Raw genomic sequence first — 27,462 nt, 5'->3', positions numbered from 1 at the left:
CCTGGGGATTGTGGGAATATAGGACTCTGTTTGCAAGGGTACTACAGGCAGAACGTCCCAACACTCAGTAATTAGATGCTTATTTGAAATAGCCCAAAACCTTGTATGCTTTGCCAAATGCTGGAAGAGGAGATTAGCATAGTTAAGGATTCATTTTGACCAGTGCAGACTTGGTGGGTGAAAGGGCCTGTGATACAGACATCTAAGACTCCACCATATTCAAATGGCAGAACAGGTCCAAGCAGCTACTCCTATCCTAAGTTTCTACAGTTTTATGACTGAAATATACAAGAGAGGGTACAATCTTACAGTGAGCAGTCAGCCATTTCAGAAAGAAGAACAAGAATTTCTTCTCTCAGTGTAGTAAGCTTGTATTAAGAATTCTACAAATTAAGTCATTAGTGTATTCAGAGATAGATACCCATTCATCAAGAGAATCCAGGGTTACAGAAGGCAAAGTAGAGCTGAGAATTATCAGATCAACTATGATCGCATTGAATGGCAGAGCAGACTCAGAGCCAAATGAACCACTCAGGTTCATAAATCACAGTTTTATAAAGAAGAAAACTTGAATATTGTCATAAATACATTTATCAGGACACTTCACATTAATCTCAGAAATTATTTTGATCAGGTACCAGAAGAGATTCAGACAATGACTTGTGGAGTGCCACAGGTATAAGTTCTTGGCCCCAGCTATTCACTAAATACATTAAATGATTTAAATGAGGGAATTATGTGCAATACCACCAAGTTTGCAGATGATAAAGCTGGATGGGAGGATGCAGAGATGCTTCTGTGAGATTTGGACAAATTGAGAGTGTTGGTAAATGCATGGCAGCTGAAGTCATAACGCAGATGAACAAGGAGGTTATTCTCTCTGGTAGCAAAAATTGAAAGGTAGATTATCTGAATGGTGTTAGATTTGGAAAGGGGCAGAGATAAGACGACCAGGAAATCCTTGTCAATGAATTGGTGAAAGTACGCATGCAGATGGTGAAGGCAGCAAATGATATAGTAGCCTTCTAAAATGAGAAAACTTAAATTCAGAGTAGGATGTTTTGCTGTGATTGTCCAGAGCCTTGGCGAGACCATATCTGGAGTACTGTGTGCAATATTGTCTCCTTATCAGGGAATACACTCATGGTTTAATCAGTCGGATTCCTGGGATGGCAGGACTGACGTATCAAAAAAGAGACTAGATAGTTAGGATTATATCCACTTGCATTTTAGAAGGATGAAGAGATGGATCTCAAATTTATAGAATTCCAATAGGACTAGATAGGATAAACATAAGTATGTTCCTGACAACCAGAGAATCTAGTACCTTGTACATCAGTCAATGAAAGCAAGCATGCAGGTACAACAGGCAGTGAAGAAAGCATGGTGGCCTTCATAACAAGGGGAATTGAATACAGGATGAAAGAGGTCCTTCTGCAGCTGAACAGGGCCCTGGTGAGACCGCACCTGGAGTAGTGTGTGCAGTTTTGGTCTCCAAATTTGAGGAAGGACATTCTAGGCTATTGAGGGAGTGTAGCATAGGTTCACGAGGTCAATTCCTGGAACGGCAGGACTATCATACATTGAAAGATTGAAGTGACTGGGTTTGAATATACGAGTTTGAGAGGGGATCGGATTGAGACTATTAAAGGATAGGTGAGTCCAGAACCAGAGGACACAGTTTAAAAATTAGGGGTAGGCCATTTAGAACAGAGTTGAGGAGACATTTCTTCACCCAGAGTGGTGGTGATATGGAATGCGCTGCCTCAGAAGACAGTGGAGGCCAAGTTCACGGATTCTTTCAAGAAAGAGATGGATAGAGCTCTTAAAGATAATGGAATCAAGGGTTATGGGGATAAGGCAGGAACAGGATACAGATTGTGGATGATCAGCCATGACCATAATGAATGGTGGTGCTGGCTCAAAGGGCTGAATAGTCTACTCCTACACCTACTGTCGACTGTCTAACCAAGGACTGAAATGATAAGAAAGGTTTTCAGCCCAAGAGAGGTGAGCCTACGGAATTCTGTGTCACAGTACAGAGTTGAGACCAAAACAATGTTTTCAAGAAAGAATCATAATTTAGTTAAAAGGAAGCAAAGAACATGGGTAGAAAGAAGGAACAGGGTACACAGTTGCGTGATCTGCCTTCAAAATGATCATGGCATAGTAAGCATGAAAGGCCTTCTCCTGCTTATACTTTCCATGTTTCTATCTTTATACTGTGAGAGACAAGTGCTAAGTGGACTGATTTCTAGAAACAATGCCTTGGTGAATGCACCCATGAATGTACTGTTAAGAGCCAAACAGTAATAATACTGCATTTCCAACATGCACATACCTACAGCAGCATGAAAATGAGACAACGCATCTGCTAACTGTCCTGCGGCCAGCAGCTTCTTCCCCATTTCAAGGTGCTTTTCAACTTCAGCATTTATGCCACCTTCTATCCCTGTAAAAAAAAGTCATACACAGCATAAAGCACAGCATAAATATTGGCACCTAGAATTTTACAGTTATCACTAAGTTGAGTGCGACTACCAAAAAAAAAAAAGTACTTGGAGGAAATCAAGGGAGAAAAGGAGCAGACAGCACAAGTACTTCACGTTGCAAATTTGCTCGCTGAGCTGGTAGATTTGTTCTCAGACATTTTGTCACCATGCTAGGTAACAGTGAGTCTCTGATGAAGTGCTGATATTCCATCCTGCTTACTGCGATTTTGTCTTGGTTTGTTGTGGTGGGTGATATCACTTCTGGTTTTTTTTTTGAGATTTGGTAAATGGGGTCCAAACTGAAATATGAATGGAGTTTTGATGTGAATGCCAGGCCTTTAGGAATTCCTGTGTGTGTGTTGTTGTTTAGCCTGTCCCAGGATGGATGTATTATCCCAGTTAAACTGGTATCTGTACACACAGACAAAGAGTAGCAGCAGCAATAGTTGGTCATGTCTTTTGGTGGCTAGTTGGTGCTCATGTAACCTGGTGGCTAGCTTCCTGCCTGTCTGTCCAGTGTAACATTTGTTGCAGTCCGTGCAGGGTATTTTGCATATGATGTTTGTTCTGCTAGCTGTTGGCACAGGTTCTTTAAATTTATCAGGAGCTGTTCAAGTTTGGTGGTAGGTTTGTGAGCTACCATGATGCCCAAGGGCCGGAGTAGTCTGGTCATCATTTCAGAGATGTCTTTAATTATGGCAATGTAGCTAGAGTCTCTGGGCATGTTGTATCTTCTTGTTTAGGTTTGTTGTATAGGAAATCAGCAGACTGCACTTAATCATATACCTGTAGTTACTGAATACATTGTATAGGAGATTTTCCTCAGCTTCTTGTAGTCAGAGTGCTGCAATGTGTTGTGGCTCATTTAAGTAATGTCCTGATGCAGCTCAGTTTCTGGGTGTTGAGATGATTATCCCTGTAGTTGAGTATCTGATCAGTGTGTCTGGCTTTCCTGTAGACACTGGCCTGCAGCTCTCCATTGGCTTTTCGTTCTACTGTGATGTCTAGGAAGGGGAGTCTGTTGATGTTGTCTTCCTCTGGGCGGCATGGTGGCTAGCACTGCTGCCTCACAGCAGCAGGGTCCCAGGTTCGATTCCAACTGCAATTCCAGCCTCTGGCAACTGTGTGTGGAGTTTGCACATTCTCCTTTTGTCTGTGTGGGTTTCCTCTAGGTGCTCGGATTTCCTCCCACAATCCAAAGATGTGCAGGTTAGGTGAATTGGCCGTACTAAATTACCCATAGTGTTAGGTGCATCATTCAGAGGGAAATAGGTTTGGGTGGGTTGGTGTGGACTGGTTGGGTCGAAGGGCCTGTTTCCACACTGTAGGGAATCTAAATCTAGTCTTTAAAGAGCTGTTGTGGGTTGATAATTTGTTGCGTTTCGTGATGAAAAGAGATGTCAACCCACATAGCAGACCTAAAACTTGGGTTGGATCGTGGGAAGGGCTAGGCAGATGTGGGTACTGTAGATGCTGGAGAGGAGTCAAGATTTGAGTGGCACTGGAAAAGTACAGTGGGCCACGCAACATCCGAGGAGCAGGAAAATTGATGTTTTGGGCAAAAGCCCTTCATCAGGAATGAAGCTGGGAGCCTCTCCTTCCCCAGGCTCATTCCTGATGAAGGGTTTTTGCGCAGAACATCAATTTTCCTGCTCCTTGGATACTGCCAGACCTGCTGTGCTGTTTCAGTACCACTCAAATCATGGAAAGGGCTGTTCATCCTAACGTCTGCTAAGGGTCCTGCTAAAATCGGTGATGATGTGGTAGTAGGAGTCGGAGGAAGAAGACGAAGACGAGGTGAATGGTAAAATTAGTTACGCACATCTGGGTGAGAAATCTTTTACCTATTCTGCAATTGAAAGAATCCAAGAAATTCATTCTCAATATTTTGGTGGAATGGACAGTGGTTGCTGGTATTCAGGTACACAGGATGCTCATTTGTATTCATGTTCATATGAAAAAGGGCAACAAAGCTCAAATGGTGAACTTCACCCCCTTTACTGGTGCTAATACAAATCAGTTACTTTTACACATATGTTATAGATAACAACTGTATAATGAAAAGAATTTGAAATCGGAGGTCGTTTTGGTTTAATCTTTGAAAGAGGTGAACAAAATAAGAATATAGTGTCAACTTAAATGATGGTAAGTTGTCATTAGTATAAGACACTTTGAAAACCAAAATGAAGCATACACAAAACTGCTGGCACTGCAGAAATTTTTAAAAAGGATCTTCAAGCTCATCTTCAGAGGAAAGGGAAAAAAAAAACTTGCCAAATCCAAGTTTAAAAGCCTAGAAACTGGAAGGGATTGGGATGTAACAACACAAAAAAAAACACCAAATCATGACAAATGCACTAAAGCTAGCCTGGCATGTAAACAAAGCACCCCGAGTAGCCAGCTTGAATTCTCTTGTCTCTAGCATAACCAAAAGAAATATTCAACATATGACAGCCAGAACTGAATCATAAAGCAACTTAGAATGCAATAAGTGTATTCTTTAAAATAGCTCCGATGGCTATGAAAATGACTGCGGGATTCTCTTCAGTTCAGGAGGCAGATGTGCAGCTGGAAAAGAAAACCAGAACTGAGAATAGCTTTGAACTGTCTTTCCTGGAGAGTGAAGCACATACACAAGGGACAAAGTATAGTCATGGTAATTTATTAGCTGGGTGGGGGAGAGGAGGAGTGTGGTAATGTGGTATTGATTAGTTTCAAAAAAGTTAGGAGTTAAATGGAAAAACTTTGAAGTTTTTAGCACAAATTATCAGCCAAAAAGATTACTGTGACAAACAAAGTCAAATTTTAAATTAACTTTAGCCAGTCACTGGAAAATTCAAATTGCATTTATAAAGAAACTCTACAGATTATAATTCTGGAAATAGAAAATCAAAAACTGGAGCTGCTTATATACACACAGGAAGCAGTTACAGTAATTCTTAGAACACCTCTTGATTACCCTGAAAGCAAAGTGCCACACTGAAATACAATGAGGAAAACGGACAATTGCATAATTTCTGACTCAAGGTGGTGGCAGAAGGCCATTTGTGTGACTGCAGGCTAGTACCCAGTGGCAAAGTAGTATCAGTGTTGGGTCCCTTATTGGTCAGGATTAGTTTGGGGTAGCACGGTGGCTCAAATGGTTAGCACTGTTGCTTCACAGTGCAGTGGACGGAGGTTTGATTCCAATCTTAGGCAACTGTGGAGTTTATACATTCTTCGCCTGTAGGCGTGGGTTTCCTTTTGGACACTCCAATTTCCACCCACAGTCCAAAGATGTGCAAATTAGGTGGACTGGTCATGCTAAATAGCCCCATAGGTGTCCAGTAATGTGCAGGATGGGTGGACCAGCCAAGGGAAATGCAGGGTTACAGGGATAGGTCTGGATGGTATGCTGTTTGGAGGATTTAGTGTGGACTTGATTCCACATGATTTGAGTCATGATATTTTTTTCCCTCTCTATTTCAATATGAGGTGATAAGTTTGCAGATGACACCAAGATTGTCCAGGTAGTTGACAATAAGGAAGATTGTCTTAAAATTATGAGGACTATAGATTGGAGGAGGACTGATTGAGTTTGAGTTTAATAGGTTAATAAAAGGCAATGCATTTTGGAACAAGGAATAAGACAAGGGTATAGTCAATGAACAATAGGACACTAGCAAGCTCAAAAACAATGAGATCTTGGGGGTGCTTATCCACAAATCCCTAAAGATGCACAGCAGGTGAACAACATATGAAACTCTTGCCTTTCAGTCGAGGCATACTTCATTAGAGCAGGGAGGTTATGTTGGAGCTGTACAGAACTTTGTTTAGGCCACAGCTGGGAGCACTTCAGCAATTCTGGTGTTCCAATGTACTAATAGAACTATAAAAATGATGGGCCAAATGACCCCTTCTGCACTGCATGATTCATGACTAAACATTTGACAATAATTAACCTACAAAGGTCTAGAATACTAAATGACTCAATTTTTCTATGATTCATTCAGGAATGAAGGCATGAAAAGCATTTGTTGCACATTTATCATTGTCCCAAGTAAACAGTCAAACATTGCTATGTACCTGGTGTATCAGGTGGGCCAGACTAGATTTGAACAGCGGTAAATTTCTTCCCAAAAAAGGACTTTATGAAACCAGATGAGTTTCTCTGATAATTGAAAGTGGTCATTTCATAGTCATCATCTAAAAACATTAATTCCAGACTTTTCATTGAATTGGATATAAATCTGCCATGCAGGATTTGAAATCAGGACCTCAAAATATTTCTTGAGTCTCTGGTTTAGTATTGCAGTTCTGGACGTAGGTTTGCTCGCTGAGCTGGAAGGTTCGTTTCCATATGTTTCATCATCCTACTAGGTAACATCTTCAGTGGGCCTCCAGGTGAAGCACTGCTGAAAGTTCTTGCTTTCTATTTATAAGTTTAGATTTCTTTGGGTCGGTGATGGCATTTTGGTGGTGGTGGTGGTGGAGGGAGGGAGGAAAGGAGGGGGAAAAAAAAAGGAGCGCAAGAATGTGAATTTTTGAAATTCACAGTTACACCATATATCTGCATTTGGATAATCAGGGATGGTTAGCATAGAGATAAGGGAGGATCACATTTGTCACCACCACAACTGTTCAGAGCAACATATTTGATGCAGTTTGTGGACTTTAGCAGCAGTCTTGATAAAGGTCCCTCATGACAAAAGCCCATGTATTCCAAGGTAAACTAACATCCGTCAAAAATTGGCTGACAGACAAGGATGATAAAGAATATTTATAACAGGAATTGCAGGGCTCATTGCTGGAGCCCTTGCTATGCACATTAATGATTTGGACCTAAATGTGGAATGATCAAGGACTTTGTGGAAGACATGAAAATTGGTATGGCAGTAAATTGTATGGATGATAGCTGTATGCTGCAGGAAGGTATCAACAGACAGGCTGATGTTGTGCACAGCAATGGTTAATTGTAGTCAGTCAATCTGGAAAAGCATAAGGTTCTACATTTGAGGAGGGCTAACAATGCAAGGGATTACACAATGAATGGTAGGACGCTAGAAAGTATAGGTTTTACCTTCTCCACATGATTGAGGTGCCGGTGTTGAATTGGGGTGGGCAAAGTTTAAAAAAAAGTTACCAGGTTATTGTCCAACAGGTTTATTTTGGAGACACTAGCTTTCGAAGCACTGCTTCTTCACCAGGTGATTGTGGAGCAGTATCATACAACACAATTTATAGCAACAGGATTGCAGTGTCATGGAATGTAATATCAAACAACTTTAGTTTGAGTCTTTGATCTTTTAGAATTATGTTGTTCGGTTCAACACGTCATATCTAAATCCAAGAACTTTTTTAAAATAGTTACACTCAAGATAGCTTTTAACAATAGGTGCTACCTCAGCTCAGATAATGCATCCAAGGTATGAAGTTAAAGTCTGTGTCCCAATGTTAGGTCAGACTGATTCTATTTCTAAAGTGGGATTTAAAAGATGTTACATTTATCATGCAGTTTTTAATCAAACCAAAATGCAATTCTGCAAGTACAAATTCACCCCACAAGCTTGTGTGCACGAGCAGGGGAGACAGTGTGCAGTGAGGGTGACAATGAGAGACAGAGACAGACAGTAATGGGGTAGAAGTCTTTGAGAGGGTGCATGTGAGGACGTATGAGCATATGAGAGGAGAACTGCATAGGAGTGCATTCATGCACCTGTGTGACATAACCCCAAGGTCCCGGTTGAGGTACCAAAACTTGGCTATCAGGCTCTGCTCGGCCACTTTGCGTTGTTGCCGGTCCTAACATCCGCCTTGGAGGATGATCACCCAAAAGATCAGAGGCCAAATGTCCTGGACTGCTGAAGTGTTCCCCAGCTGTGAGGGAATACTTCTGGCTGGTGATTGTTGTGCGGAGTCCATTCATCCCTTGCTGTTGCCACTGCTTGGTCTTGCCAATGTACCATGCCTCAGGGCTTCCATGCCTGCAGCACGAGATAGACAATGTTCGCCAGGTCACATGAGTACCTGCCACATACAGTGGGTTTTGCCCCCTTATGTAATGATTGTATCCATGTCAACACACTGACACATCTTGCAGTATCTGCTGCGACAGGGTTGTATGGTGGTGTTGTCCTGAAAGCCAGGCAGTTTGCTGCGATCAATGATTTGTTTGAGGTTTGGTGGTTGTTTAAAAGACAAGTAGTGGAGGGGTGGGCAAGGTGCTCATCCTCATCGATACAGTGTTACAGCTTGTGAAAAACATGGCGCAGTTTTTCGGCTCCTGGTAAGTACTAGGCAATGAAGGTTGCAGCTCATGTCTGTCTCCTGCGGAAGGAGTTACAGTTTCTCGCTGTGGCATGTCAGGACTGGCGGTTGATGAGTTGAGCACCATACCTCATTCTGATGAGGGCATCCTTGAGTACTTCCAAATGACAGAAATCTCACACACTGCAGACAAGGATGGCCTGAGGCATGATACACTGGTGAGACTGAGCAGAGGCTACAGCAAGGGATGAATGGACACTGCACAACAATCAACACACCAGAGTGTTCCCTCCAAGTTGGGGAACACTTCAGAGGTCCAGGACATTTGACCTCAGACCTTCGGGTGACCATCCTCCAAGGCGGACTTTGGGACTGGCAACAACACAAAGTGGCCGAGCAGAGGCTGATAGCCAAGACTGGTACCTATCCGGGTGGCCTCAACCAGGATCTTGGGTGACACACACACACACACAGACTTTTACTCCATTTCACTCACTCTCAGGTGATTCACACCCCCAAATGCTTGGGAGGTGAATTTGTACTTGCAGAATTACATTTTATTTTGCTCAAACTGCATAAATCCATGTAAAATTCTTCAGAAATTTGATCAGTCTGATCTAACATTGGGACACTGACTTTAACTTCACATCCTCAATGCATTATCTGAGCTGAGATGGCACCTATTGTTAAAAGCTATCTTCAGAATGTAGCTTGAAAGAAATTTGGGACTTACATATGAAGGTTCCAAACCTAACACGATCACTCAAAGATAAAGATTCAAACTAAATTTGTTTAATATTACATTGCATGACACTGCAGTCCTATTGCTATGAATCATGCCATATGATTTTGCTCCAGCCACCTAAAGAAGCAGTGCTTCAAAATAAACCTGTTGGACTATAACCTGGTGTTGAGAGATTTTTACCTTCTACACCACCTCCTGAAAATTTTACGCTTGCATTCAGTGCACTTTCCTCTTCACTACTACAGTGGAGGGTCTTAAATCTGTCCACATTAAAATTCATTTGCAATGCATTTACCCACTCAACTGCTCTAAAATCTCATTGACATCTCTGCATCCTCTTCACAGCTCACTCTCACCTAGCTTTGTGCCATCTGTAAACTTGGACATATTACATTTTGTCCCTCATTTAAATCTTGTATATTGTTAATAGCTAGTATCCAGGTACTGATTCCTTTCATACCTCACTAGTCATTGAATGCCTCTCAGAAACAGATTTATTTATTTCTATTTTCTGCCTCTAACCAGTTCTCTATCCATGTCTGCACAGTACCTCCAATCCCATGTGCCTTAAATTTTACATGCTAATCTATTATCTTGGGCCTTTTCTGAAAGCTTTGACAGCGTTGAGATAGAAAACCATGAGGAGAATCAAGGAGAAACATTTTCCACCATGAAGGTGATTAGAATCTGGAGGTCAAGACTTGAAATGGTGATCACAAACTCTAATATTTACACAGCATTTTAGAGGTTCACATGCATTTTCAATGCCTCCAAAACTGAGCCAAGAGCTGGAAAATAGGATGAGTGCAGGTAGATCTTTGTTGACCTTTGCAGATATGGTGAGCCAAATAGCTACTTATGGGCTGTAAGTGTCTGAGTCTCTGCAAGTAATTTGAGTATCATAGAAACATGGGATAATACAGCACAGTACAGAAGCCTGACCTATTGGGCTTTTCCAGCACCAGTGATCTAAACTCTGGTTTCCAACATCTGTAGTCCTCACTTTTGCACAGTACAGAAGAAAGTAGCCCATTGAACTGTATGGTCATCTCAAAAGGAAAAGGCTTAATACATCCAAATACTGATTCCTTTGGTACCTTTGACGTTTCAGTAAGAACAGGAAAGAGGCAAAAGAGGGGGAGAAGTGGCATTGTTTTTAAGGACAGCATACGGTGGCAGAAGAGATGTTGAGGACTCATCTACTGGAGGTAATATGGGCTGAGGTTACATAAGAAAAAAGGAGAGGTCACCCTGTTGGGAGTTGTCTATAGGTCTCCGAATAGTTCCAGAGATAGAGGAAAGGATAGCAAAGGTGATTCTGGATAGGAGTGATAGTAACAGGATAGTTGTTATGGGGGCCTTTATCTTTCCAAATATTGACTGGAAATACTATAGTTGGAGTATTTAAAATGGGTTAGTTTTCATGCAATGTTAGCAGGAGGATTTTCTGACAATAGACAGATCAATAAGAGGCAAGGCTACATTGGATTTAGTGCTGGGTAGTGAACCTGGCCAGGTATTGGATTTGAAGGTGATGAGCACTTTGGTGGTAGTGACCATAATTCAGTCATGTTTACCTTAGTGATAGAAATGTCCTGCTCCCCCCTCAGTTGACCAAAAATGCTTCGAGACACACAGAGACACACCATGTGCACAGAAACATGGGTTCGCAGTCTTCTCTCTCAAATAGCAGTTTCTTAATTACATAGTTATTTTATAGGGAGGAGCATCCAGATCAAGCAACATTAATTGACTGATCATTACAATTAACGAGAATCAATAGCAGAGACCAAAGCCCTTTATTATTATACAATGAATGTTCTTAACCTTGTCAACTAGATTCATACAATGGATACTTCTTTCCCTCCCTCCTCCACCACCCCCCCACCGTTAGCAGATCTTACACACTGAATGCTTTCAATATTGTTAAATGCCTCTACATAATGAATGCTTTGCCACCTTGTTAACCCACTACCCTTGCCTCCAGCACCCCATTCTTAACTGTAAGTGCTTATCTGATCTGAGTCATGCTCACTTCATAAAACTCAGAACTTAACTCTTTCCCTGCCTGCTTATACACGATACACATTCTCAGAATGGTATAGGTATATACCGCAGGGAATGAGTTACAGCTGGGGGAAAGGCAATTAATTATGCAATTAGGCAAGCTTTAGGATTCATCAGATGGGGAAAGGAAGCTGCAGAGGATGAGCACAATTGAAATGTGGAGTTTACACAAGGAACAGCTACAGCATATCCTTGATAAGTATGTACCTGTCACGCAGGGAGGAAGTGGTCGAGCGAGGGAGGGGTGGTTTACTAAAGGCGAATCTCTAGTCAAGAGGAAGGAGGAGGCTGATGTAAGGATGAGACGTAAAGGCTCAGTTAGGATGCTCGAGACTTACAAGTTAGCCAGGAAAGATCTAAAAGAGAGCGAAGAGCCAGGAGGGTCATGACCAGTCTTTGGCAGATAGGATCAAGGAAAACCCTAAAACTTTCTAATGGTATATCAGGAATAAAAGAACGACTGGAGTAATATTAGGGACAATCAATGACAATAGTGGGAAGTTTGCATAGAGTCAGAGAAGATAGGAGAAGAGTTAAATGAATTTTTTTTTTGGAACAGTGCTCACACTGGAAAAAGCATGTCGCCAAGGAGAATACTGAGATACAGACTACTAGACTAGGCAGGACTGAGCTTCACAAGGAGGAGGTGGCATTAGCAATTCTGGAAAGTGTGAAAATAGACAAGTCCCCTGGGCCATACGGGATTTATCCTACAATTCTCTGGGAAGCCAGGGGCGAGATTGCACAGCCTTTGGCTTTGATTTTTAACGTCACCATTGTCTACAGGAATAATGCCAGAAGACTCGAGGATAGTAAACATTGTCCCTTTGTTCAAGAAGAGTAGAGACAACCCTGGTAGTTATAGAGCTGTGAGCCTTACTTGGTTGTGGGTAAAGTGTTGAAAAAAGTTGAGGTAAAATTTATCATTTGGAAAGGAAAAGTTGATTAGGGATAGTCAACACAATATGACGGGTGGGTCATAACACAAACCTTATGGAGTTATTTGAGAAAGAAAGGTGACCAAACAGGTGGATAAGGGTAAAGCAGTTGATGGTGTATATGGATTTCAGTAAGGCGTTTGATAAGGTTCCCCACAGTAGGCTAATGCACAAATAAGGAGGCATGTGATGGAGGGCGATTTAGATCAGAAATTGGCTAGCTAAAATGACGACAGAGGCTGGTGGTTGATGGAAATGCTCATCCTAGAGTTCAGTTACTTGTGGTATACTGCAAGGGTCTATTTTGGAGCCACTGCTGTTTGTCATTTTTATAGATGACCTGGATGAGGGCATAGAAGGATGGGTTAGTACATTTGCAGATGACACCAAGGTCAGTGGAGTTGTGGATAGTGCTGAAGGATGTTGCAGGTTACAGAGGGCCATAGATAAACTGCACAGCTGAGCTGAGGTGGCAAGTGGAGGTTAGTGCAGAAAAGTGTGAGGTGATTCACTTTGGTAGGAACAACAGGAATACAGAGTATGGGCTAATACCAAGATAGGTGGCAGTGTGGATGAGCAGAGGGATGTCAGTGTCCATGTACATAAATCCCTGAAAGTTGCCACCCAGGTTGATAGGGTTCTCAAGAAGGCATACAGTGCGTTAGCTTTTATTGGTAGACTGACTGAATTTCGGAGCCATAAGTTGATGTTGCAGCTGTAGAAAACTCTGGCGTGGTCGGACTTGGGTATTGCATTCAGATCGGGTTGCCACATTATAGGAAGGATGTGGAAACTTTGGAAAGGGTTCAGAGGAGATTTACTAGAATATTGCCCAGTATGGAGCAGCATGATAGCTGAAGGGGTGGCCTCACAGCACCAGGGTCCCAGGTTCAATTCCAGCCTCGGGTGTCTGCGTGGGCTTCCTCCAGGTGCTCCGGTTTCCTCCCACAGTACAAAGATGTGCAGATTAGGTGAATTGGCCGTGCTAAATTGCCCATTATGTTAGGTGCTTTAGTCAGTGGGAAACGGGTCTGGGTGGGTTACTCTTCAGAGGGTTGGTGTGGACTTGTTGGGCCGAAGGGCCTGTTTCCACACTGTGGAGGTTCTAATCTAATGAAGGGAAGGTTTTATGAGAAAAGGCCAAGGGACTCGAGGCGGTTTTCATTAGAAAGAATGAAAGTTGAGTGGTGACTTAGAGGCATACAGCTGATCAGAGGGTTAGATAGGGTGGACAGTGGAGAGCCTTTTTCCTCAGATAATGATGGCTAGCACGAGGGGTCATAGCTTTAACTTGACGGTGCAGATGTCAGAGGTAGTTTCTTTACTCAGTAGTGGGGGTTGTGGAATGTCCTTAACAGTAGTAGACTTGCCAACTTTAAGGTCATTGGATAAACATATGGATGAAAATGAAATACTGTAGGTTAGATTGGCGGAACAAATCTGAAGTCCACCAGTGAAACCATCAAGGGCCAAAGGGCCGATACTGCACTGTAACGTTCAATGTTCTATCACGATCCCCACAAGTCTCTCTTGCTCAAAACAAAGCAATTACTACTTGTTCAAACAGTCACTGCCCATCCCTCTGCTCAAAACCACAATCCAGAGGGCAGTTTCATGGTGTAATGATACTGGATTGGTAATCCCTAGGCCTAGATTAGCGCTCCAGTGATGAGCATTAAGCCAATTTCTGAGACTTCATTACCATCCCTGGTATTCTGCCACACCAGCAAGGCAGACCTAACAGACAGTGACAAGGGCATACTGCAATCACAGCATTGCTCTGATTGACCTGAGCCCATGAGATATTGTGATTAAAGTCTGATAACATGGTGGCTTTCAGAGGTGTATTTTGTCCTAGTACCCTTTGAAAACGAGAGAGTTAACAAGAAGAGAGGAACTGTTGGTCTAACAACCAACTTGACAGCCGTTATATAGAAAAAAAAGCCTGCATGGGTGTGGCCATCAATTTCTAGTTTCTCTTTAAAGCTTTTGTTATCACAAGCTGCTGCCATCTTGAAGCAGCTAGTTCTCAAACCACCCCCCTCCACTACAGCTAGAAGCTGGCGTTTCTCTTCCTGCTCTGGGCACTGCATGTGAGAAAATCTGTTTTCTGCCTTTTTGTCAAGGGGTATTTTATGGGATGTTACTCATTGAACAGTTAATTAGTAATAGCTACTCTATATTATCTGTTAAGTTTTAAGTTATTTATTTTGTTGTGCTTGAACAAAAATTTGTTGAATAAATTGTGTTTTGCTCAATGTTGAGTAGTTTGACCAGTCAAATTGCATCTATAATATAGCACTTCACATTTGTTTTTAAAATTGAAAAAAGTTAGGGTCCAGGCTATCTTAAAATATTGAGGGGGTCTGTTCTGGTCCATATCAAGACTATGTTCAAACACACTATCACAGTTCAAAAAAAATCTAAATCCAAACTGTCAGACTACTTAGCCAACAGTTTACATTCAAGTATGTATTAGGAAGGCTTAAACCACTGTCTCAACACATTCCAAAAACTGACTCCTTCAAATGGGATAGCTTCTTCCCTCTACTTGAAAGCTGTTCACAGCATGAACCAAATATCTTTGCAATTCTAATGTGATTTCATTGAGCTGAGCTCCCAAAAACATTCATACCACCTTGAAGACCACAAAGTCCACCTCCATACCATCACCTGATTCCATCCCTACCTCAGTTCAGCTACCAAAATGCTCATCTGTGTTGTTGTTTACCTAGATGTGACTGATTAAGGAATTCTTGGCCTGTCTCAAGTATGCTACCCTCCATAAACAGGGGCTAATCCAAAGTCCTTCTATACTCAAATGGATTCCTGCTCACCCATCATAGCTATGCTTCTCAGCCAAAGTTGACTTTGGGAGTTCAGCAAAACTAAAAATTTAGAATTCTCATCCACATTTTCCAATCTCTCAGTCATGTGTCTTATTTGGACAGTCTCTAAACCTTGAATAGCTGTTCCAATTTGGAACTTTGACTTCATAGCTTGACTGCAGGTATCTCTGATTTGAGGGCAGAAGTCCTCCCAAAATTGCTCTTGCACCATACTCAAAATTTACCTCTTTGGTCAACAGCCAGATCCAGTGTATTTCCAACATTGTGAAATCAGCTCTAGGCCTAGGAAAGCATTTTTAAAAAAGGTAGGCAAAAGTGTGGACTGCAGATGCTGGAGATCAGAGTCTAGGTTAGAGTGGTGCTGGAAAGGCACAGTAGGTCAGTCAGTCCCCCAAGGAGCGGGAAAATTGACATTTCAGGCAAAACCTCTTCATCAGGAATTCTGCTCCTCGGATGCTATGCTTTTCCAGCACCACTATAATCTAGATTTTAGAAAAGGCACCAACTTAAACAGATGCAGATGCACCAGCTCTCTAGTAGCAATTAAATTCAACCCACTTTCCTGCTGTTAGTAATCTTGCAAACAACTTCTCCCAATGAGATCTAGTGTTCTGCTTTTGTTTTCAGTAATGTCGCAATTAAAACCTAACTTAAATTTATGGGAAATAATTCAATTGTTACACATTGACAACTTTACACAAGCATGAATTAGAACCAGTCATAGGCCTTTCAACCCCTCAAGCATGCCACACCATTCAATAAGTTGTTAACTGATCTGATTGTGACTTCAAATCCTCATTCCTGCCTATGCCTGATAACCTATTAAGTAGTCATATGGCATAGAAGAATCCCTTTGGCGCCATCTTTATGCACCAATCTATCTACACTAATCCCACCTTCTAGCATTCAATCTGTAGCAGATATGACGATATTTTAAGCACTAAAACGTACTTTTTAAAATTTGAAAGATTTCCCACCTCTACTGCCTGAGGGAGAGCATTTCACATTCCCACCACCCTCCAGGGAAGAGGGAAATCCTTCTCTACTGTAAAAAAAAACAACCAGAGTTTATTTAGCCTTTGTTAAAATGTTTCAAAACTTGGGAAATGTGTTGCTGAACTTCCTCTGTGCATCCTCCCCAACCCCTCCAATTGCCCATTAAGCTGGATCTGTGTGAAAGGACCCCAAAATTCCTCTGTTCCTGGACCAACACACCCCCCCCATCCCATTTGTATCTTTGATAGCCACAAGTGAGGTGCTGGAAGTCTGGAGGGTGGCTAACGTTGTGCCTGGTTTAAGGAAGGCTGCAAGAAAAAGCTAGAAAACAACAGGTTAGGTAGCTTAATGTTAATAGTAGATAATTTATTAGAAGGGATTCGGAGAGGTTCTAAATGCATTTGGAAAGAAAAGGACTAATTAGGGTTAGTCAGCATGACTTTGTGCATGGGAAATCATGTCACTAACTCGATTGAAACATTTAAATTATAATGACAAACATAGATGAAGGCAAAGCTGTAGACATTGTTCAAGGCCTTGCTAAAGTCCCTGTAGACAAAGTAACCAATCTGTCATATTGAACCAAGGTTAGATTACATGGGATCCAAGGAGGGCTAGCCAAGTGGCTACAAAGCTGACCTAACAGTCAGAGACAGAAGGCGGTGGTCTACTTGGCAAGTTATCCCTAGATCCATGTGATTTTACCTTATTAGTTGCTAATATGGGGTACAGGTTCTGATTAAGCAATGTACCTACACTTGGATATTGAGGACACTTCAGTCATCTTTTCAGAGAAAAAAAACTCCAATGTTTTACTACCGAGTGGGTGTGTGTATATATGTGTGTATATGTGTGAAAATATGCACCTCAGCTTTCAAATTTGGCTGCCCTGATTTTTAAGATAGTGGCCCATAGTTATAGATTCTCACAAGGTATATTGTCCTCACCATATTTAATCAAGACCCTTTTGGATCATATATCTAAAATAATTCAACCTTTGCTCTAAACCTCAGCAAATAAGGCCTAGCCTGTGCACAGTCTGAAATACTCAGTCTATTTACTTCACTGCTGAAATCAAAAAAGGTGAGATTGCCTGTACACAGTCCTCGAGATGCAGTCCAACTAATGCTTTGTGTAAAAGAAGCATCATCTCTACTGCTGCAGTCAATTTCCCAGATGTTAAAGTTAGACGATGGCCTGTTGGAATTAAATGGCTAAACTTAATTTAGGGATGCAGGTAATTTTCTGGGAACCTAGGTTCAAATCTTGCCACAACAGATAGAGTGTGAACTCAAAATCCAGAATGACAAAAAAAAGGTCTAATAATGACCATGAAACCATTGTCGTTTGCTGGAAAAACCCGATGACACACTAAATGTCTTTCAGGGAAGGAAGTTTGTATTCTTCCCTAATTTGGCCTAAATCGGACTCCAGACCTACAGCAATGCTGTTGACTTAACTGCCCTCTGGACAACTGGGGATGGGCAATAAAAATGCTGGTCCTAGCCAATGACAGTCACATTCAATGATTGAATGATAAAGATTTCTATTCACTTTTTATAATTATTACTGTACCTGCATACTAACCTTTTGTAATTCATTCACAGATTTCTATGTATCATCTCATCCACTTAGATGATGCTTTATTTTTCCTGTAAAGTGACCAAATTCAGACTATCCCAGAAATTTACCCCATTTGCCACATCTTTGCCTCCTCACTTCATCTCTATGTTGTAATCTGCTATCCTCTTCAGTTTGTCAATCATTTTGACACCATTCCTTCATCCTAGCCATTTACAGAAAATTGTAAAATAAAGGTTTTACACATTCCAACCTGAAAAAGACCCAAATTTGGGTACTTCCCATTTGCCAGACAGAATCTCCTATCCATATCAGTATGTTGCTCCTACAAGAGGGGTTTTTATTTTCCACAACATCCTCTGAAGCAGCACCTTACCTTCTGGAAATTTTAAGTACAGTACTCCTCCTCATTCCCCTTTAGACACAGCATGTTACCTATTTAGAACTCCAAATAGATTGGTCAAACATTTACCTTTCATAAAACCATTGTGATTCTCAGATGATTTTGAACTTATCCAAGTACCCTGTTCTAAAACTTCTTTAACAATACAATCATGGGATCCCAACAGTGGGGAAGCAGGCCATTTAATCCACATTAACCCTCTGAAGAATCCCACCCAGAACCATTCCATACGCTATAGCCCTGCATTTCCCATGCTAATCCACCTAATCTGCACATGCCTAGATACTGAGTAATTTGGCATGACCAAACCAACTAATCTGCACTTCTTTGGACAATGGGTTCTAACGTTTTTTCTACTTAGATGTTATGCTAACTGGCCTGCAGTCCTTTATTCTTCATCAAAATAAAAGGGAATTACATTCACTTCCAATCTAGTAGGACTGCCTTTAAAACAGGGTTTGGAAACTTGAAACCAATGCATCAGCTATCTCACCAGCCACCTCTTAAGATCCTCAGATGAAGTCCATCAGGGCACCTGTCAGCCAGTGCTTCAGCAATTTAACCAGGATCACTTCTCCAGTAAGTTGTGATTTTCTTGCAATTCCTCCTTTTCATTTTCTAGTTTATTGCTGCTTCTGGGATGTAACTTGTGCCCTCTGTAGTGAAGACTGATGCAAAATATCTGTCCAAGTCACCTAACATTTTCCATATTAAATTCACCAGGTTAACTTCCTACAGGACCAGTGCTCACACTTAATTCTGTTCCATAAGCTATACAAAACTTTGTGGTCTGTTTTTTTAAAAAAATATTTCTGGCTAGCATTCACTCAGCCTAACCCCATTAGTTTTTTGGTCATGGTTTTTAAAAAAGGTATTCTGCCCAATTTTCTGACCTACCAGGTGTCTTTGTACAATTCTAGGAGTTTACTTTTCACAAAATTTCTCTCGTTAACTACAGATGATGTGCCCATCCCTCAAATTTTCTTACCTGTTGGACTGTATCCAGTCCATTTATTCTGAAATATCTCCTTACAAATGTCTGTCAATGCATCTTTATTAACCCTTTAAGCTAAATTTGCTAATTCACTTTAGCCAGCTCTGCTTTCATGCCCTCTACTTTAAAAAAAATCAATTATATCGCTCAAACTGAATTTTAAAATTCAAATCATTATGGCGACTGCGATTTAACTAATCAATATCAAGTCAAGTCCAGCAGGGAAACAGATCCTTCAATTCAACTCGTCCATCCTGTTCAGATATTCTAAATTAATCTAGTCCCATTTGCCAGCACTTGGCACACATCCCTCTAAACCCTTCCTATTCATATATCCATCCAGATGCCTTTTAAAAGGCTGTGACTGAATTAGCCTCCACCACTTCCTCTGGCAGCTCATTCCATACATGCAACACCCTCTGCATGAAAAAGTTGCACCTCAGATCCCTTTTAAATTTTTCCCTTTTCACCCGAAACTGCTCTAGTTCTGGACAACCCCATCCTGGGGAAAGAGCTTGTCCCTTTACTCTATTCGTGTCCCGGATGATTTTATAAGCTTCTCAGATTTTCCCTCCTGAGAAAACAGCCCCAGCCTATAAATGCCGGAGGAAAGATCACAGAACCGCTTAACAGGAGGCTCCCAAGCATTGAGGATGTCACCTAGGCAGGGGACGAAACGTCTGCAACACAAATTCCCAGCTCAACTAACAGAACCACAACAGCCCCAGCCTGTCTAAGGAACTACTTTATTATACTCCACTTTATATTTAGCTTTTTTTAAAAAAAAATATAGTTTATTAACCTTCTAGATACTGAACCTCAGGAACATAATAAACCTTAGTCATTTACAAGAAACTCACCAAACATTAGCTACTTGTATAACAAGTTGTGTCAGCTGAAGCAACTTAGGAAAAGCAAAAGCAGAACACTTATTTCCCTTCTTCCAATATCAGTTTGATCACCAATGAAGTGCTGCCACATTAAATTGGTTAGTTTTATATATGTTTAAGACAAAACATCTCACTGACTCAGTCTAGTTTCTGCTACTTTTTAAAAGTACAGCTGCTTCTTGGAAGCTTGCTAAAGCCTCATACGACAGCCCCATAAGACTGGCAACTACAGAATTGACTTTATTGCTGGCTTGTTTACAAAATTAGATTTGCACAAAATCAATAGATTTTCCTGCTCAAACTGTGCTCAAGTCTACACAAAATGACACTTAAGAAATATACTTGAGGATAAACTGTTTCAGCTCCAGTGTTCTACAACTAATTCTCCCTTAGTTACACCACTGGCAAAGGCCAGGTGCCAAACAAACAGCTAAACTTGTAACGAAATCTGAAGTTTCCATCGGGGAATAGACTGGCATGATTAGCAGGATTGCTATGTCTTAATCTTTCCAGTTTGTGTAGGGACAAATAGTTACCGAAATCAGTTTCTGGCTGTAAACCTCAGCAGGCAAGATGAGGCGATTGCTGGGCCTTGTCCCAGACATATGCCCTGGCTCTGGTGCACGCAGATGGGAGAACAGGACACGGTCGAGGCCGGACAGCGACGCACCCGTCCCTCACCTTCACACTGAAGATCGATGATGACCAAGAGGAAGGGAATGTAGTAGTTCACTTTCCTCAGGCAGGCCCGTGGCGCCACCATCCCGAAGCCTTCGAATTCTCGGGCGTGCGGCGGAGCGCGAGGCTCTACCTCGGCCCGAGCTGATTTTGACCTGCCGGATCTCCAGAAGAAGCTACTTTCCCCACCGATACAGCTACTGTCTCACCGGGATCAAGCCTGCCTCTGGGCCGCTGTCACGGATTCAGGCTACTGTCTCCCGGAATCAGGCCGCACGCTGCTGGATTGATTCCTTCATCAGTGGTCATTCAGTGATGGGTCGATGCTAGTCCTGCAAGTCACTAAATACTCAGTTAACCCCTTTCCCGCTGGGCCGCTCAATTAATTCCTTCCTCGCAACGCCGTTCTCTTAAAATCCAGAACCCATCAGTCGTGGTTTGCTCTGATTGGATGGCAGCAGAACAGGTCATACCTCACTCTGAATGGGCAGCAGCCACGCAAGACCCTGCTGCACAACGTGACGAATAGGATGACGTGGACTCCGAGACAAACCCCGCCCCGCGTGCGCCGTCCTGCTGCCCCGCCTCTGACAGAGTCTGACAGAGTCGACCCGCTGTTCCGCGTTATCTTTGATTCCACGCCGCTATAATTCTGCAACTCTCTCCTTGAACCTGCGTCCTGCTCCACCGCTTTGCTCCCAATGTACTCGAGGATAGGGTTCGCAATCCATTACAACAGCCCAGGGAATTTAAATTGAACTGAATAAAAATTTTCAACGTAGACCTAGTCTTGAATGATCTTAACCATATTAGGTCATTCGGCCCTTCAATCTATTCTACCAATTGATTATGACCGATAAGTTCCCCAATGATTTGGCTTCCACAGCCTTCTGCGGTAATAAATTCCACAAAAGGTCATCCCTTCACTCAGGATGCGCTGTCAGGACCTAGTATCTACCTGCTAATGGAAACATCTCCACCTCCACTATGTTTCAGGCCTGTAGATTCTATAAGTTTCTACCAGATCCACACTCACCCTTCTAAATTCCATCAAGTACTGACCTCCAGTCCTCAACTGTTTCTCCTATTTTTATCACCAGGATCATTTTCAAAAATCTTGTCTGGAACACTCCAAGGCCATCACAAACTTCCGTAGACATACTGTACCACAACTGCCCACAACATTCAAAGTGCCGTCCGCTAAGGGCCTTGTACAGCCTCAGCAGCTCATCTCTGGCCTTAGAGTTCAGCCCTCTACAAATGAATGCTAATATTGCATTTGCCTTCCTAACTGCTAACTGAATCTGCATGTTAAGACAATCCTGAACTAGAACTCCAACGTCCCTTTGCACTTCAGAGATCCAAAGCCCATATAGAAAATAATCTATATCTCTATTCTTCCAATTAAAGTTCATAACTTTCCATCTTCCCATATTATATTCTATTTGTCACTTCTTTGCCCACTGTCTTAGCCTGTCCAAGTGCTTCTGCAGCCTCCCCACAACCTATCCATCTGCCTATCTTTGTATCATTCACAAACGCAGCAACAATGCCCTCGGTTCCTTCATCCAGATTGTTAATGTGTAGTTGTGATCTCCACACTAATCACTGTGGACATCCACTGGTGACTGGCTGCCATCCTGAAAAGAAACATTTATCTCCACACTCTGCTACTCTTCTATCCATGCTCCTAACACCATAGGTTCTTGCTTATTTGACAGACTGTAATGCTGCACCTTCTTAAAGGCCTTCTGGGAATGCAACTAGAACACGTCTACTGGCTCTCCTATGTCTGACATGCTCATTACCTTCTCCAAGAGAATTCTAACAGATTTGCCTGGTATGACTTTCCTTTGACAAAGTTGTGCTAACACTATTATACCATGCACTTCCAAGTATTCCACAATCTCATCCTTAATAATGTGCACTAAAATCTTACCAACCACCAGGTTAAGCTAACTGGCTTCTGTCTTGTGCCACCCTCCCTTCTTGAACAGAGGGTCCTCTGGGACTCTCCCTGACTCCAGTCAGATCACCGCCGATGCCTCTACAATCTCCTCAGCTATCTACTTCAAAACTCTGTGGGGGTAGTCCATCAGTTCTAGATGAATTGTTCACCTTCAGACCTTTCAGCTCCCCCAACACCTCCTTTACAGAGGCTACTTACCTCTGACTCTGGTGTGCTACTGATGTCTTCCACTGTGAAAACTGATACTGTTACAATTCTGTTCCTCCATTTCTTTATTCCCTTTACTACTTCTCCAATCTCATTTTTCTAGCAGTCCAATGTCCACTCTTCTCTCTCTCTTCCCTTTTATCTATCTAAAACTATTACAATACTCTTATATTACTAGCTAGTTTACCCTAGTGTTTCATTTCCTTCCTCATTACTTTTTAGATCCTTCTGCTGATTTATAAAGGCTTCCATTCCTCTAGTTTCCCACTAATCTTTTCTTTTGCTTTTATGTTGTCCCTGACTTTCCTAGTCTGGCGTGGTTGCCTCGTCCTCCGCAGGATTTGTATTCCCTTCCTTGAGATGATTTTTAACTCTGCTTCCTGAATTATTTCCAGATACCCTTCAATTGCTGCTCTGCTGTCTGGCCTGCAAGGTTCCCCTTCCAATCAACTCTGGCCACCTTGTCCCTCATATTTTTGCGGTTACCTTCATTCAATTGTAATACTTTTAATCTGAGTCCAGCTTCTCCCTTTCAAACTACAGGTGAATTCTCCCATATAGACACTGCCGCTGAGGGGTTTCTTCACATTAAGCTCCCTAATAAAGTCTGTCTCATTCCACATCAAATCCAGAATTGCCTGTTCTACAAGCTGCTCCAAAAAGAATTTCACACCCACTCTACAAATTCCTCTCCTTGAGGTCCATGACTAACTTGATTTTCCTAGTCCACCTGCATATTCAACTCTCCAATCATTATTATAATAATGCCTTTCTTACATGCCTTTGCTATCTCCTGATTGATTTTCTTCCCCCATCCTGAATACTGCTAGGATGCTTGTATATAATGCCTTTTTACTTTGTGGTTCCTCAACTCTCTACACAAAATTCTGCGCCTAAAGTGTTATATCAAGTCTTGCTGTAGATTTAATTTCATTTTTCATGAAGGTAGCCCAGTCCCTCTGCCTGACCTTTCAATAGGATGTGTATCCTTCAATGCTTTGTTCCTAGCCCCAGTGTCTTGCAACCATGCCACTACAAGCTTATTTATGTGCTTTGTAGACTACATGCATTTAAGTACAAAACCCTCGGTCCTGCATTGACTGTCCCTTTTCTCTTAGTTGTCCCCTTATCTGCTGTGTCATGAAGTTACATACCTGACCCTTTCCATACTCTGTCCTATTGCTTGTTCTGGAGGCTGTAATTACCTCTCCTGAGCCCTCCCCATTGAGTTTCCCTGACCCTTTTTGTTTTTTTATTATTACCTACTTCACTAAAAGTATTTTAGAAGTTTGTGATGAAGATTCTAACAACCAGATAACTGTACATTTCAATACTTAAAACCATTGTTATTACCCCAGTAACAAAGATGGCACTTTTGCAGAGGTTTAATAGATCAACCAGATCATTTGAATGATCATCAAAAAGCAAATCTGAAGTCAGAGGGTGACACCATGTTGCTAAGATGCTGCAGTTAGTTGGCTCCATGCAGTTGGGACATAGAGTGGCACATGGCAGTAAAATTCTGCACAGAGGCACTAGAGAACTTAAATGTGCCAATGGTTAGGTGCTGGAATGCAGCATTGTGAAGCCCAGGATGTAGCTTTGTAAAACAAGATTGAGCAGCTGAGAGGTGAGTAGTTGTTGGTAGCAGCATCGTTGAAGAGCTGGGGCTGTGTCTATGTTTAGATGCTGGCATATAGTAGGCCAAAACAATGTAATGCAGTCCCAGAGGTAGGTCAGCTGTGCTGAAAACGAAGTTTAAAAAAAAGTTTATAGGTAGGTTGCTGAGAAATCTGCCTTGATAATCTGCTAGCTAATATGCTCTGTGATATATCTGAGCACAGTTTGTCTGTTAACCTCTATTCTGGAGCTAATTCTTGATATTAGAGTATATGTTATATTTACAGTGGATTGTTTACTATTCTAAGTTCGTTTGTATTAGTTGTTTAAAAACTATGTAATTTCTTTTCTTAGAAAGTAAACTTATAATAAAAATGTTACTGGCCCTTTAAAAAATTCTAATATGAGCATTTCCATTCTCATCAGAATTGTAACAATGTAAAAACTAAAATACAGACTATTTCAATCTTTTGTTCTATTATTAATTTTGATTTGGAGCTGCAAAGAGAACTGTGAATGGAAAATGACCTTTGGACTGTGGGCAGCAGCTTGTGTAAAGGAAAGGAAGAGAGAACAAACAAGCTGGTGATTGTTTGAGAGGATGGGTTTGTTCTTGGTCAAAACGTTCTACAAGACGAATAGCAGATGTTTGGCCACTAAGGAGGTCAGTACCTGGGAATTGGTTCCAGCAAGTCTGGGAGAGATCTTAAGCTTAAATAGATGAATGGTAACTGGACCTCTTTGGGAGATGGTTAGTCTGGTGGAGAGGCCAGAGTTCTGAACAGGACTTTGATCTCTTTTCTGAGAGAGGGAGCTTGATGCTTAATGAAGATTTGAAGTCTCTCTGCATGACCTCCCATTATCAACTATTGAAAATTGAGAGAATAAAAACAAAGTTCTAAGTATCACAGACTTCTTCGAGGTCAATTGATTTACATCTTCAGAAAATCAAGACAGCAGCAATCGTATACAGTGACACAGCAACAGAAACTCTGTGGAAAGCACGATTCCTTAAAATCAAACATTTAGCTTGATTCTTTTTGCCCGCATGAAGAGAGATCCTATACATGAATATTTGTACTTCCTAGCATTTGCAAATTCATTACACCGTAAACCAAACTGATAATCTTAATTGATTACTGGCATAATTCGGATTGCGGTATTTCCATCAATAGATGTGTTTCTGCTGCTGGAAAATATTTATTACAGAATGCAGACCACACTAAGAGTTTACAATTTGCACAATTTGGACATTAATGTATTCCTTTTACAAGAACTAATTTCTCTGATTGAAATATTAAATATGTGTTGTTGGAATCAGAAGATCATAGAGTCTTAGAGGTAGATGGCACAGAAAAAGGTTCTTTGGCACATCAAGTTTATACTGGTCAGAAACAACTACCTAACTATTACAGTTCAATTTCCAGCACTTGATCCTAGTCTCGTATGTCTTGACATTGTAGGTGCACATCTAAAAACGTCTTAAATTTTTTGCAAGGTTTGTGAAGATTTGTAGCTCAGGTTGAGGTTTAGGATGTAGGTTTGCTCGCTGGGCTGTAGGTTTGATATCCAGACGTTTCATTACCTGGCTAGGTAACATCATCAGTGGCGACCTCCAAGTGAAGCGAAGCTGTTGTCTTCTGCTTTCTATTTATATTTTTTCCTGGATGGGGTTCCTGGGGTTTGTGGTGATGTCATTTCCTGTTCGTTTTCTAAGGGATTGATAGATGGCATCCAGATCTATGTGTTTGTTTATGTCATTGTGGTTGGAGTGCCAGGCCTCTAGGAATTCTCTGGCATGTCTTTGCTTAGCCTGTCCCCGGATAGATGTGTTGTCCCAGTCAAAATCGTGGCTTTTTTCATCCGTGTGTAGGGCTATGAGGGGGAGAGGATCGTGTCTTTTTGTGGCTAGCTGGTGTTCGTGTATCCTAATGGCTAACTTTCTTCCTGTTTGTCCTATGTAGTGTTTGTGGCATGGAATTTTGTAGATGATGTTGGTTTTGTCCATGGGATGTACTAGGTCTTTTAAGTTTGTTAGTTTTTGTTTGAGAGTGTTGGTGGGTTTGTGTGCTACTAGGATTCTGAGGGGTCTTAGTAGTCTGGCTGCCATTTCTGAAACTTCTTTGATGTATGGTAAGGTGGTTAGGGTTTCTGGCTGTGTTTGGTCTGCTTGTCGTGGGTTGTTCTTGAGGAATCTGCGCAGTGTATTTTTTGAGTATCCATTCTTCTTGAATACCTTGTATAGGTGGTTCTCCCTCTGTTTTGCGTAGTGCGTCTGTGCTGCAGTGTGTGGTGGCTCGTTGGAATAGTGTTCTAATACAGCTTCGTTTGTGTGTGTTGGGATGGGTGGTCAGTGTTTGTCGGTTCTCTGTATATGCAGGTTTGTAGTTCTCCGTTGTCCTTTTTTTCGACTGTGACGTCCAGGAATGCGAGTTTGTTGTTGGTTTCTTCCTCCTTGGTGAACTTTTTGCCGGTGAGGGTGTTGTTGATGATGTTAAATGTCTCTTCTATCTTGTTTCGTTTTGTGATGACAAATGTGTCATCTATGTAGCAGACCCAGATTTTTGGTTTGATGGTTGGTAGGGTTGTTTGTTCTGGTCTTTGTGTTACTGCTTCTGCTATGAATCCTGATAGTGGAGATCCCATGGGTGTGCATCAAATATCAAAGAAGTTTCAGAAATGACAGCCAGACTACTAAGACCCCTCGGAATCCTAGTAGCACACAAACCCACCAACACTCTCAAACAAAAACTAACAAACTTAAAAGACCCAGTACATCCCATGGAC

General features: G+C 41.7%; 1 protein-coding gene across 2 annotated transcripts in view; it reads right to left on the bottom strand.

Annotated features, from left to right (window-relative positions):
- The window catches only part of dnajc3a (DnaJ (Hsp40) homolog, subfamily C, member 3a), a 71,700-nt gene extending 50,337 nt beyond the window's left edge, over positions 1-21,363 (bottom strand). Inside the window, exons 1-2 of one of the 2 annotated variants that reach the window (XM_060826585.1) lie at positions 20,883-21,363; positions 2,342-2,452 (exon numbers count right to left, since the gene is read on the bottom strand). In XM_060826585.1, coding sequence (XP_060682568.1) covers positions 2,342-2,452; positions 20,883-20,964 — 193 coding nt within the window. In that variant the 5' untranslated portion in view covers positions 20,965-21,363. Of the gene's footprint in view, positions 1-2,341; positions 2,453-20,737; positions 20,859-20,882 lie in introns of those variants that run through there. The other variant, XM_060826586.1, reaches the window with a different exon arrangement.
- Between the last annotated feature and the right edge of the window lie 6,099 nt (positions 21,364-27,462).

This window comes from Hemiscyllium ocellatum, chromosome 6, assembly GCF_020745735.1.
Source record: "Hemiscyllium ocellatum isolate sHemOce1 chromosome 6, sHemOce1.pat.X.cur, whole genome shotgun sequence".
NCBI classification, from domain to species: Eukaryota; Metazoa; Chordata; class Chondrichthyes; order Orectolobiformes; family Hemiscylliidae; genus Hemiscyllium; species Hemiscyllium ocellatum.
The sequence above is the reverse complement of the archived record's forward strand: the minus strand, read 5'-3'. Positions and strand labels throughout refer to the sequence as shown.